Source organism: Echinops telfairi, unplaced genomic scaffold, assembly GCF_000313985.2.
Source record: "Echinops telfairi isolate 266 unplaced genomic scaffold, ASM31398v2 ScPeMD7_7467;HRSCAF=8505_1, whole genome shotgun sequence".
In the NCBI taxonomy this organism is placed as follows: Eukaryota; Metazoa; Chordata; class Mammalia; order Afrosoricida; family Tenrecidae; genus Echinops; species Echinops telfairi.
The window spans coordinates 43,748,848-43,762,489 of NW_022111368.1; the positions used below are offsets into that span (position 1 = coordinate 43,748,848).

General features: G+C 45.1%; 1 protein-coding gene across 1 annotated transcript in view; it reads right to left on the minus strand.

Annotated features, from left to right (window-relative positions):
• Positions 1-11,178, minus strand: part of EIF2AK3 (eukaryotic translation initiation factor 2 alpha kinase 3) — a 96,311-nt gene extending 85,133 nt beyond the window's left edge. The window contains exon 1 of the mRNA XM_004707940.2: positions 10,877-11,178. Coding sequence (XP_004707997.1) covers positions 10,877-11,163 — 287 coding nt within the window. The 5' untranslated portion in view covers positions 11,164-11,178. The remainder of the gene's footprint in view (positions 1-10,876) is intronic.
• Between the last annotated feature and the right edge of the window lie 2,464 nt (positions 11,179-13,642).

A 13,642-nucleotide genomic window follows, 5' to 3' on the forward strand; every position in this document is an offset into this window, starting at 1 on the left:
GAACTGTATTAAAGGGTCACGGCATTAAGAAGGTTGAGAACCACTGGCTTAAAATATCCTCTATCCAGATATGTTTTGGGTGTGATCTCATCTCACTTCATAACTTCATTTGCCATGTAGATGGAGATTAATCGCACATTTGTAACTTTGGGTCTGCCCTTGTCCCCAAGCTCTGGGCTTACACATCGACCTGCCTCCCCGATTAAGACTCTTGATCAGGTATCTCAAAGTTGACATAGCTCACGTCACTGCCACCAGACTGACTCCTCCAATGCTTCAAACACAACGTGCATGGCGTTCCCTTAGAACGTTCAAAGCTGCTGTTTCTCTGGTTACAGTGAACCTCCCCCCATCCATAGCAGGTTCTCAATACATATGTGCTGACTGAAAGCAAGTCGTGCAGTTATTTCAAAACACATTATGCATATTTGCCTGTGTCAAAGACTATGCAAATCCCTAGTATGTACACTTAATGTGTCTGGTTAGAATTATGAGACACAACTTCACCTTTCTTTTTTTCACTTCATGTGCAATGTACACAAATTACAAATAAAGTTATACTTTGGCCAACACAAACCAGTTCAATTGAACACATGTGAACACTTTCAAAGGACAATTTTGTCTGGTAAATAAAACAAAAGCATGGACTTAATTTAATTAAATGAATTCTCACTTTGAACCTTTCAAATGATAACTCTTAGTCCAATCTGTGGCGTTTATGACGAATTATGTCACAATTTGCATTGTATCCTTCGGCTTTCTAAAGAAACCTGTTGGGATTTCAAATGACACTTGGAGTAAGAAAATTACTTCACAGTGGATGGTACAAAATACTCACGCTTTAGATGTGCTGCTTTAGAAACAAAAGCAGTGACATCTGAGTTAGAGATTAAGGATTAAGTCAAGTTAACTTTTTCCTTTTGTAGAAATGTCTCTTTCTTCCATTTGATCATCATTAAGCACAACTTAATAGTTGAATGCAAAAACTCCAAAGGAAACACTTAGCATAAACAACAATACGAACTCGCGAAAACCCAAGGTGACCAATCAAGCACTTCATGTAGCTTTTTGAAAAAACAAACTCAGGCCCCACGGTGTTTAGGCAGCTCCGAGGCATTCTTCCACAGGCCTTCATGTAACTGAGCCGGGGATCAGCTGCTTTGGGCGCTCTTCGCTCCACACACATGGCCTGACACAGTCCAGCACCACACTCTCTCAGCTGTCATTGATACTTTCATTTCCCCATTTACCTATTTTCTTTTTCTTTTAGACAGTTTTATTAGGACATAATCTACATATCATACAATTCAATAGTTCAATCGTATCAATAAGAGTTGCACAATTATTACCACAATTAATCTTAGAACATTTTCTTTAAAAAATTCTTCTTTCTTATACTCCTTGTTATTGCTTGTTATTGATATGTAATGTAATCAATTCTTAATTACACAGGTTTTCAGGAGGACACCCTTTCTTTTAACCCCCCGTACTGGGAATAACCGGGGAAAAGGGAGACTGGTTGCTCCTGGAAATATTTAGTCTTGCAACCCTTATACAGGGTCACCAGAGTTGGATTCACTTGCTGGCAGTGGAGTTTGGAATGGGAATAATAGCAAGCCCCGGAACAAGCTCTATTAGATGTTTGTTAGTTGTTTCTGCTACAAACTATCCTTAATATTCACTGAGCTCCTTTTTCCATAAGCATCTCTCTGGACGGAAGGTACCCCTTCTGCTGTGGCTATAATAAAGCAGCACTGTGGGTTAAGCAAGGAGTCATGGAGGTGTAGTAGACTATGAGTTGGGTTGCTAACAACAAGGTCAACAGTTCAAAAGCATCACCAACTCCTAGGGAGAAAGATGAGACTTTCTACTCTTGTAAAGATTTACCATCTCAGAAACTCACAGGGATAGTTCCATACTATCCTATAGGGTCGCATAGTCAGAACAGACTCAAAGGCATAGAGCTTAGTTTTTGAGTAAGTTAAGCATTGGACTGAGAACTAAAAGGTCGGTGGTTCAAACCAACCAGCTGCTCCTTAAGAGAAAGATAAGGCTGTCTGCTCTCATACAGATTTATAGTCTCGGACACTCTACGTAGGGTCATTACGTGTCAGAATCAACTGTCTGGCAGTGGATACCAGGTCAAAAAGGAGTCCCTTGGTGGTGTGAGTCAATTCTAACCCATAGTGACCCTACAAACTAACCGAAAAGTTGGAAGTTTAAGTCTACTCAGAAAAAAAGGCTTAGGGATCATCTGAAAAAAATTAGCCACTGAAAACCCTACGGAGTTTATTGTTACAGAGTTAGACTCAACTTGAGTTCAAGTGAACTTGACAGTAACTGGTGAAAAGCAGAGAGATATGGGCCAATTTAGATGATGACTATACCTAAGAGTCTAAGAGACCTGCTCATTGGCCTACTACTGACTGAGAAAAAGAATCACACTGCCATTGAGTTGATGCTGACTCACAGCAACCCTACAGGACAGGGTAGAACTGTCCTTGTGAGCTTTGAAGACTGTAATTCTCTACAGGAGTAGGAAGCCCATCTTTCTCCCAGGGAGCAACTGGTGGTTTTGAACTGCTGACCTTGCAGTTAGCAGCCCAACAAGTAACCACTACATCACCAGGGCTCCCAAACCTAGACACTACAGTATTTACAGTTCGCCACTTCTCTCCTGACTCTAGTTCTGCATCTTGAGCAGGACCAACTTGTTATCATCACAACTGGTGTGGGATGCAACACTGCTCTGCCACCACCTACTCCAACGTCTCTTTCCCTCAACAGCACAACCCTCTAACATGTACTCCAGCCATCAGCTCAACCTGCTCCCTCACCCTCTACACCTACACAGGACTCATCTATTTGTGAAGCGTCTATGCAATAGTTTCCTCCTCCTGCATTACCCTTGCCCTTGCCCGGGACAGATTCTCATTTCCAAACACACCTTCAAAAGCAACTCAGAAAAGGAGGGGTGAGGATGGCCACACAGGAGAAGAATGTAATCAATACTATTAAAAGGTACATGTAAAAATTGTGGAATTGGTATTTGTTTTGCTGTGTATAATCTCAACAATAACAAAATAAAACATTTAAAAGTATGTAAACCTACTGGGTTGCTATGGGTCAGAATTCACTCAATAGCGGTAAGGTTTTAATTTTATTTCTGTGTGTGTGGGGATGTACAACATGATCTACTTTCAGCTCTAGTTCTATTGCTTTGTTTGTTTTTTCAAAGAAAGACGCCACCGTCAAATGTCTTTCTGACATATTTTCCTGCCTCAAGATTTTTTTTCTCTGCCCTCCCAATTGTTATGTTCCCATAATAGAAATCTGACAAACTTCTAAAACCCCCTGTGAATAATGGCCACACTGCTTGGTATGGTGCAGAAAACCTTTCAGAATCTGGTTTCCATCTATTTTTCTCATCTCCTCAATCTATAATGCCATCTCCTGCTGCTTCTCCCAACCTAATCCCCTTCCCTTTATCACTGCTTGATTTGCCACTAGACACACACACACACACACACACACACACACACACACACACACCTTTAGTAAAGTTCCCTTGATAATGTACATTTTGCCTCACATCTTAGATGACATCACTTGCCAACTGTGCATCCGTTGTAATGACTCATCCAGCTTTATAGGAACATGCAAAAACCAACCAAGTATTCAAGCTTCCTAGAAAGGAAGAACTATAATCATCATAGCAGATTTTATGTATATCCAGAACAAGGACACCTGACTTTAATTAGCTTTCTCCTCATTAAATGACTAATTTGCATTAGCGTATTTTAAAATACTGACAATCTCGTAGGTCACCACTTTTTATCTCTGCAGATCCACAAGGGTCCAGGAACCGGGCTTGGGAAGAACAGCACTGTGCCCACTTTGCACACACCTCCCTTTCTGTGCCTTGTTTATACTCCATCTCATAGTGCTTGCATGTCACCTATTAACGCTGTAGCTTATTCTATAATCCAGTCCTTTTCCCGCCAGACTCTGCCCCATTTATCTAGTCTTAGCGCCTAACAGTACTAATAAGATGTAGTAACTGTTTGATAAACACTTCTATCAACCTAACAACAAAAACAGAGGATGAGAATGATAAATGATGTGACTTTCAGAACTTAACGCTTCTGAAAGTTTGGGGGAAAAGTTTGAATTCAGACTTTCAAATTTCAGTTCTATTGTTTGCTTAAGTGGCCACAACTATACCATTTGAACACGCATCTGTTCATTCCTTTACAGAAATCACATGAGGATATCTATCCTTTGTCCTATTCAGGCTTGGATTATGTACAAAAACTAGCATATATGACTTTATGTCACAGTGAACAACTAACATAAAATGAACTGTTTGCTCCAACTTACATCACTGAGAATACCAGCCTATTTATTAAGTAGATCATATTCTGATAAACGTGTTGAGTTCCTTCATAAAGTAATGTTAAAGGATCCCTACCTCCTGTAGAAATGTGTCCTGTGAGGGAAGATAAGCAGACGCTCCCACTTAATGCCATCGAGTGGATGTGGATGCAGAGCAACCTTATAGGAATGGGTAGGCGTGCCCCTGAGTTTCCGAGACTGTACCTCTTCACGGGGGCACAAAGGAGGGCTAGCGACTTCACGCTGCAGACCACAGCCCAAAGCCCAACCGCCAGGCCACCACGCTCCCGGTTGAACAGTTGCTACAGTAACAACTGCTTGTTTTCATAATTCCTCTCGTGGAAAAACAAACTAACAAATTCTGAGACTCCAGAATTTAAAATACGGTCTGGTAAAATCTTCTCCTTCTCTTTCTTTGTCTTCTTTAAAAATGTATCGAGGAATCTCCTCTGAAAACACTCCACTAAAGGAAGTATATGTTCTTATTTGAAAACAAAGTTGTAATTGTATTGAACGAACTTTGTTAGACCTCACCTACTAAGTAAATCTTCAAATCAAACCTCCTTTATTTAAACATATCACGAGAATAGCCCTGCCCCAAATCAAAACAAGCACAACGTCCAAGCTTACCAGTTATTATTTTATAATGTTGATCCGTCAGCTGACCATAAGGAAACAGAAGCTAACTTTACAACATCACACACCACAGAGTGGGGACAGAGGCCCCTTTCCTGTTTGCTTAAAACATCTTTTGGAAGCACTTTCTTTCTTTTATTCTCTGAAATAAAACGACTAATTAAAAAATAAAGCCAGTTTAAAATAAATAATCTTGTTCTTCCCTTTTCATTTTTTTAACCTACAAGTTCTCGGATATTTTGAAACATGTCATAAAAATGTACAAGCAGCTCCTCTGTTAGAGAAAGGGGCAGCAGGTGGAGTGTCCAGGCGGAGTAGGAGTAAAGAGCTGGATGGCAGGGGCAGTTCCCAGTCCCAGATGGAGACTGGCTTCTGCAAAAGAAGTGAGAGCACACAGAGAAAGCCTACAAGCACTCCACTTTCTCACCCCAGTCCCTGCCATCCGGGCCTCCGTCACACTAAAAAGGCAATTGTGGAGAAGCACAGCTACTACAAGTCCAAAGGATGCTCACCGTGGTTTATGATTTGCTTTGGCAGTTAAGTATAATTTGTTCATTAAATATGGCTTTTAGTCAGCATTGTAAGTCTAGAGTCAGAAGGCGGCTGTGTTGGGGCTAAGTGAAGGAGTTCCCTTTAACACTGCATTCTGAAATTCTAATTGTTCAATGAGGGTTGCGAAGCGCTCTTGACACCCCTGGTGGTGTAGTGGTTATGAGTTGGGCTGCGATCTGCATAGTTGGCAGTTTGAAATCACCAGCAGTTCCTGGGGAGAAAGACTGCTTTCTATCCCTGTAAACAGTTACAGTCTCAGAAACAGACAAAGGGTTGCTATGAGTCAGCACTGACTTGACAGCAGTGAGTTTGGGTTGGGGTTGGTGGCACCAAAGGTATGTTGGGCTGCTAACTACAAGGTCAGCAGTTCAAAACCACCAGCCTCCCCAAGGGAGAAAGATGAGGTTGTCAGCTCCCATAAAGATTTACAAAGTGTCAGAAACCATATATAGGGTTCGATATGAATCAGAATCAACTTGATGGCAGTGAGGTTGGTTGGGATTTAATATTTTTTTAGTGTGATTATAAATCTTAAAATCTGAGGCAGGTTCTGGACCTTTGTTACATATCAGATCAGCTTGTCAAAGGGCAGGGAGAAAGAGAGGGAGAGAATTATAACTTTAATTAGCTTACACATGCAATTAAAAAAAAACCTCCATGTACAAATGCACAGATCGAGGAAGCGCCATCCATTATTAGAGAGGCCTGAAAGGCTGTGGGGAAGGAACATATGGTTTGTGAATGAGTATGGTGTTGGGATAAACCAGATTCTTTATAACTTTTGCCATTGCCAGAATGTCAAGCTGAGGATGGCTGCCCCATCACCAAGAGCCCCAAGAAACAGTTGCAAACTTACCCTCTGTGTCAGAGTCCAAATACTAGCAACTCTTGAGTGTGCCAACACGCATAAAGCTTACTAGTGAGGCAGCCTGAGTTCTTCCCAACATCTGTCTTGCAGTGATGCGCCATCTGAACGCCCACTACTCGTACTGTTTAACTGAAAAAACGGACACGCTTGCCAGAAGAAGCACATGCTTACTTTGGCTAATTTTAAAGGAAAATTTGTTTATTCGCTGATTCCCATGCTTGAGAATGCAGGCGAAGCACTTAGAATGAAACCAATAAAGAGCTGAAAGGACCAGTGGTGAGAGTGGTGGTACCGCGAGGGTGGAGGGAAGGTGGAGTAGAAAGGAGGAACTGATCACAAGGATCTCCATATAACCTCCTCCCTGGGGGACAGACAATAGGAAAGTGGGTGAAGGGAGACGTCGGGCAGGTAAGATATGACAAATAATAGTAATTTATAAATTATCAAGGGTTCGTGAGGGAGGGAAGGCGGGGGAGGTAGGGGAAAAATGAAGAGCTGATACCAAGGGCTCAGGTAGAAAGCAAATGTTTTGAGAATGATGATGGCAACAAATGTACAAATGTGCTTGACACAATGGGTGGATGTATGAATTGTGATAAGAGTTGTATGTGCCTCCAATAAAATGATTAAAAGAAAAAAACATAAACAACCAGCGAGTCTCATATGGCTTCTTGAGCCTCAAAAGACACATGCAAAAATAAAGTTCTTATCCCCCACCTCCCTCTTTTGAGAACAGATTTGCAAGTACCAAAATTCTGCACAGCTGTTTGTGATAAACGCTTGGTTAATTCAAATCCGCTCCCCTAATCCTCTTCCTTTAAACAAACAGGATATTGATCTATTATTAGGGAACTGATATTCTCTGGTTTTTGACCTTGGCATTTTTGTTTGTTTTTAGGATTGTTTGGAAAAGTTTTATAAACTTTGCATTCTTATCTCCTGTTGACTCCATCAATTTACCTACCCTGGTCTCTCAGACTCTGCACGCAAGGTCACACTGCCAGGACCTCCTAAAAACAGAGCCTCTCTCTCTCTCTCTCTCTCTCTCTCTCACCCAGTCAGTTTGCAGGCAATCACTTGGTCTCTGCCAAATGAACTTTCTTATTTTCACTATCCTTGTTTCCAAGAAAGAAATGTCTCTCTAGCTCAGCCTCTCAAGCTGTGGGTCGCAAACCCTTTGGGGGTCAAAATGACCCTTTCACAAGGGTCACTCGATTCTTAACAGTACCAAAACGAGAGTTATGAAGTAGCAACGAAAATAATTTTATGGTTTGGGGGTCACCACCACATGAGGAACTGCATTAAAGGGTCGTGGCACTAAGAAGGTTGAGAACCACTGCTCTAGCTGATCAAGTAGATGCTCTTCAATCATGTCTCTCCTTTCATTTCCAAGCTGGCTATGAAGGCTCCCTCTTCTCAGTCTGAACATAACATGAGAGGATCCCCAGTTCTAAAACTGCCTCCCATCAGGACTGGAAGGGGCGGGGGTGACAGAGTGGACCAGACAGAGGCGAATCTTTAACCTCTTACAAGTACTGTCTCTATTGCTCATTACCACGGCACACATTCTTAGTCTGTAGCCTGTGTCTTGAACCTAGTCAGCTTGTTTCCATTGCTAGCTCTTGTTTTTCCCTAGCTTCTCACAGCTTCAACTATATAGCACGACCTCCCGCCACTCATTGCCACCCAGCTACCAAACGTCTCTTTATCTGGATGTCCTGTCCAAGTCACCATGTCAACATCAAACCTTTCACACCTGGTGTTTCCTGCTCCCCTAAATCTCTCTGTTTTCTTACACAGGCGTGCATGCCTGGCCGTCCAGGCAGTCTCAATCTTTGGATAGAGATGCCAAGGGAGAAGGCATCGATTCATTTGCCACAAACCACAAGTCTGCATCATATGTCTCTCAGATCTGTCTCCCACTTAAGGCTAAGAACCCCTTATAAGAACTGCTATTACATCCTCATTTCAGTGTCCTTACCTCAAGTTTTCAGTGCATTCTGTTATAGAAAAATCCATAAAGCAAAACTTTGATCATACCTGGAATTCAAGTTATGCTGCTCAATACTTCCCAAACATCACGCGCATACCCATCAGCTGCACATTCTCACTCAGTGAGTCTGGGGTGGTACCTGATCCTAGATTTCTAACATGCTTCTAAGGATGATGGCGCTACTTGTGAGGTTATGAGTATATACAATATGGCTCCAACCCCTTTCTCTACCCTCACCTTTTAGTCCTCTCTACCCAACACACATGTGTATGTCTGCACCTCTCTCACACACACTGACCTCAAATATACACACAAAGAAGACGCACCGAGAGAAATGGTTCCCTAAACATACTGTCCAGCACTGGTGCTTCTTGGTTGTGTTTTGTTCAGTCTAGTGTCTACAACTACAATTATATGCATTTTCCAAGCACCAAATCATTCTGCCACAGTCTTTTCTGATGCTTTCACCTGTATCACTGTCACATCCCACCCTCTGAAAACGACAAAAACTTTGGGATACCCACAGCACTTAAAACATCGTTTCTGTTCTCGTTTGTTATAATGTTCTTCTACCAAAAAGGCAAAAACAAGCCAAGACTGCTGCCACTGAGCTGATACCAACTGATGGCAACACATATGCGCAGAGTAGAAATGCCCTGTAGACTTTTCTTGGATATAACTTTTAATAAGGAAGTAGATCGCCAAGCATTTTTTCTGTAGCACCACTGGGTGGATTCAAAATACCAACCTTTAGGTTACTCGTAGAGGGTCAACTGTCTATAACACCCAGTGACTGCATGCCATGTCATTTCCTTTCACTGTTAGACAGTAAGCTCCAGGGAGGCAGGAACTATCTGCCTAGCCTCTGTATCCTCCAGGGATCTTGCGTTATATGTATCAGTAAGTGCTTTCTGAAGTGTATATACATTCCAAGAAAAAACAAAGCATTTCTCTAAAAAACAAAACAACAACAAAAACAAACCCTCTGCCATCAAGTCACTTCTGACTCATCATGACTCTAAAGGCCAGACAGAACTGCCCAAGTAGAGCTTCCAAAGCTGTAGATCTTCCCAGAAGCAGTCTGCCACATTGTTCTCCCACACAGTGGCTGGTGGGTTTAAACTACCGACCTACAGTTAGCAGCCAAGTGCTTTAAACATCGTACCACCAGTGCTCCTTGCACCCAACTTTACATCATGTCATTTACTTTGAGCTGGTGCTTCAGAAGTTTAAGACAGACAAAAAACGCTCTTCCGGGGGTGGTGATTCATCAGCAGGACCTAAGAAAGCATTGTTACATATATGCTGCTAAAAACAAAACAATGACATACTTAGAGATTCAGGAGCCTACAGTACTTATCCAGGTTTTAGTGGTCTCCAGGCATCGAGACCAAGTTTCTGATAATTTATTAAAATTTAAATCTAATTTGTTATGAAACTCTAGTTACAACTGCCTCATAAATTTACAACCCTGTCTCACCAGATTTTAGCCCTCCCTGGTTTAAATGATCTAATGCTCCTTTTATCGGTCCATTTATTAAATGAGACATCACTTTCTCCCCATCTGCAAAGCACTTTCTGGCGAAAATGCCTTACATTTGTGCCTAGACTCGAAAAGTGGTTAAAATCATGTATCATGAAGCAATACTTTTAATGGCTTTCTTGTCCACAGCCAAGGCCCCCCTCTCTCTATTGGTATGTAGTAAATCGTCTAAGTATCAAGGCGCTGCCAATATTCCATAATCTACCCATAGCTCTCACATGTTACTATCCGTTTGCGAGGAGGCCTGGAGTGCTTGTTATACTCACAGATGCCAGGTTCCGACTCAAGAGAACCTCGGGGTTCGGTAAAACAGGGGTGGGGCCTAGACGGCTGTACACTTAACCAGCATCCCCAGGTGAGTTCGGATGCAGGTGTTACACAGATCTCAATTAGAGGCAAACTGCCCTCAGCCCTCATCTGGGGGCACTACGGGGGTTGCGTTTAAAGCAAATCTCCCTGAAAAGTCCTTCCCCGAAACAGCTGTCAAAACAGTACTGACCTAGGGTGCCTCGCCTGAGAATGAAGCGGAGAAAAAGTTCCTTGGAGAAGGAATCGAGCTGGACAACAATGACCGGGGGAGAGCGGCTTGTTTTCTTTCCACCTCTGAAACAGTCTGCACGCATCCCTGGGACAACCGTGCTGAAGTTGCTCTCGCCAGCGAGCAGAGCCCCAGCCCGTCGCTGGCCCGAGGGTGGCCGGTGGGAAGTTGTCGCCGCCCCGCACTCGCTCGGGTCCCACTGCCCCCTCAGGTCACGATCTGGCCTCCGCCGAGGAACGACGCCTGGGTCCCCAGTCCCCGACGGCCGAGAGCCCTCGGCTCGCACGCGTAAACAAGGCGTCCGCCTCCCGAGGGTCCGCGGCCGCAGCGCCCCGCCCGCGACCCCCTCACCTGCTCCGCGGCCTCAGCGCCACCTCGTCGGCGGGTTCGGGCTCCTCCGGCGGCTCGGGCTCCCCCGCGGTTGCTGTCAGCGCCTCTGCGTCCTCCACCGTCACCTCGGACGCCGGCACCCGGGAGGCCGCGGTGGGAGCGGCCGCCGCCCCCAGGCCGAACGCCGCGTCGGAGGACGGCGCCGGGAGGTCGCGGACGCGCCCCGCAGCCCCCGTCCCTGCCACGAGCCACAGCAGCAGCACGGGCAGCGCCCGCGCGAGCGGCCCGGGGCAGGTGGCGCGCTCCATCAGCGGCCCGCCCCGCGCGTGGGCATGGATGCGCGCCCGCCTCTCCAGCCGCTCCGAGCACCCTACCGAGGCGACGAGGCGCTAGGGACGCACCGTCCTGCGGTGGACCGGGGCAGCCAGCCGCCTTCCCGGGGCCACGTCTCAGCCCGGCCTTCCCCACAGCCACCTGACTGACAGCTTCCCTCGGACAGCGCCCATTGAACGAGCTTGCCGCGCGTCCGTACGCTGATTGGTCGAGGCCACCGCCACTCCGAAAATCAAGGCGTTCTGTTGGGGGAGGCGGGCTCTCCCGGTGGACCACCACACGCTGTCCAATCATATCGTATTATCGTCCGCCCGTGGGCTGGCCCTCTTCCGGGCACGGGAACCCAATGGGAAGTGCCCCTCCCTGACGCCTTCTGACGCGATTGGTGCACGAGGCAGCCCGGAAAACCTGTACCCGAAGCCGATTTGCCAACACGAAGGTTGGTCTCCACCCCAAAGCAAGGCGCTAGGGAAAACCTGGAAGGCCATTGGTGGAAGCGGATGCCTTTCAAAGACCCGGGATAACCTTTTTCTTGATTGGTTGGAAGCGGCACTTCATACGTGGCGGATTCTGACTGTGAAGAGCACAGTCCCTGGTGAGAAGGCCTGGGGGCGCTGAGGGGCCGACCTTAAAGGAGCTGCTTCTGGTGACTTTTTGGACGGACAAAAGAGAGAGAGGAAAAGAAAGCATCTCAACAAATCGCCTAGTCTGTGCACGTGGAAGAGGTAAAGCGCCGCCAACTCCTGCCTGGGACCACGAAGATGCTGGAAGCATAGCCGACACGCCTCCTTCATAAAGCCAAGGAACCGAGGCCTGCTGCGCCTACATAATTGATCCAACGTATCGTTTACAGAGCCATGGCTTCAGTTCGAATCCCTTTTGATTGTTATACAATTCTGGCAGTCCTGGCAGATTGTATAACTCACGGTAGGGTTACAAGGGCCTTGGTGGCACCGTGGGTTAACACCGTGCTGATAACCCTCAGGATGACAGCTGACTATACCACCCGCCTTTCTGCGGGTAGAAAGATGAGGTTGTCTGCTCCCATTACAGCGAAAACCCTATGGGGGCAGTTCTGTCCATCCAGGAGGGTCACTTTGACAGCGTCAACTTGTTGGCAAATGGGATAGGGTTTAACCTGAGGGGCTGATGAAACTGGAGATTTGAATGTTCACCCAAGGAACTTGGACTTTTCCTATAAAAAATAAAGACCCTGAAATTTTCTAGTAGACAGTGAAACAATTGGCCTTACTGGAATGTTAAGAAGATTCATCCTGTCGTCAGTGAATTCAGAAATCCGAAGAAGTATCAGAGAGGGGAAGACTAACTGCGAGGCTATTGCTGCCATCAGAACCCACATCAGAACCCAGTGAAGGAAGTTTTAATGTTCTCCGTTTATATACCAACAGTCTCCTGCTCCAAAGGAAAACAATGAAAAACATTTCGCCACGTTTCTTTCCACTACAGTGAAACGCTTCTGTTTTCTGTTTACTACTGAGGAGTCCTAGTGGTGCAAGTGGCCTGAAGTACCTCCTTGGTTCCCAAACACACCCTTATCAGATGTTCTTGCCCTTAGCTCCACCAAAACCAGTCTTGGCTAAGACCACCATTTAGAAATGCAAATGGCGGGTCTCAATCTTCATCTTATTAATTAGCTCTATTTCAGCCAGTCGCTGAATCTTTCCTGTATGAAAGAACTTCTCATTGGTTGTCCTCCTTCCACCTAGGGCAGGTCATGGTATGTACTTTCCCGCCACCCTCAAATGGTTCTGTAATTCACCCCAGATAAAAGCCAACGTTCTTAAATAGACTAAAAGATGCAGCACAGTCTGGATGTCATTCATTGCCTTAACCTCAACTACTAAGCAGTGTGCAACCCTCCACTCCATCCTAGTCATGTTGGATTGCTTGCTGTTGTCAAACTGGTGGAGCAAGTCTCACGTTGGAGGTTTTCATTTGCTATTTTTCTGCCCAGGAAACTTTCCACGGTAACTACAAAGGTTGTTCCCTCCCTTCCTTTAAGGTTCTCTTCAAATGTTACCTTCCTTCTTAGTGAAGCCTCTTCTGACCACGACCACGCTCCTAAAATTGTGGACCCCCCAACTCTGCACATACTTCTTATACTTCTCTGCTTTAATTTCTTCCTTAACTCGCACAGATTATGGCTATATGGCTTTAAATTGTCTGTCTCTGCTAGAACATCACTTCTATGAGGATTTGATTACTGATACCTTTCAAGGAAGGACCCTAGCCATGCCTTGGTTAAGCATTTGACTGCTAATTAAAAGGTCAGCATTACAAACCTACCAGCTGCTTCTCTTGAGAAAGAGGTGGCAGTGTGCTTCCATAAAGAGTACAGCTTTGGAAGCCCTATGGGACAGTTCTACCCTTTCCTTGAGGGTCACTGTGAATTGAAATCGACCTAACGGCAATGAGTTTGGGATTTGGGGTATA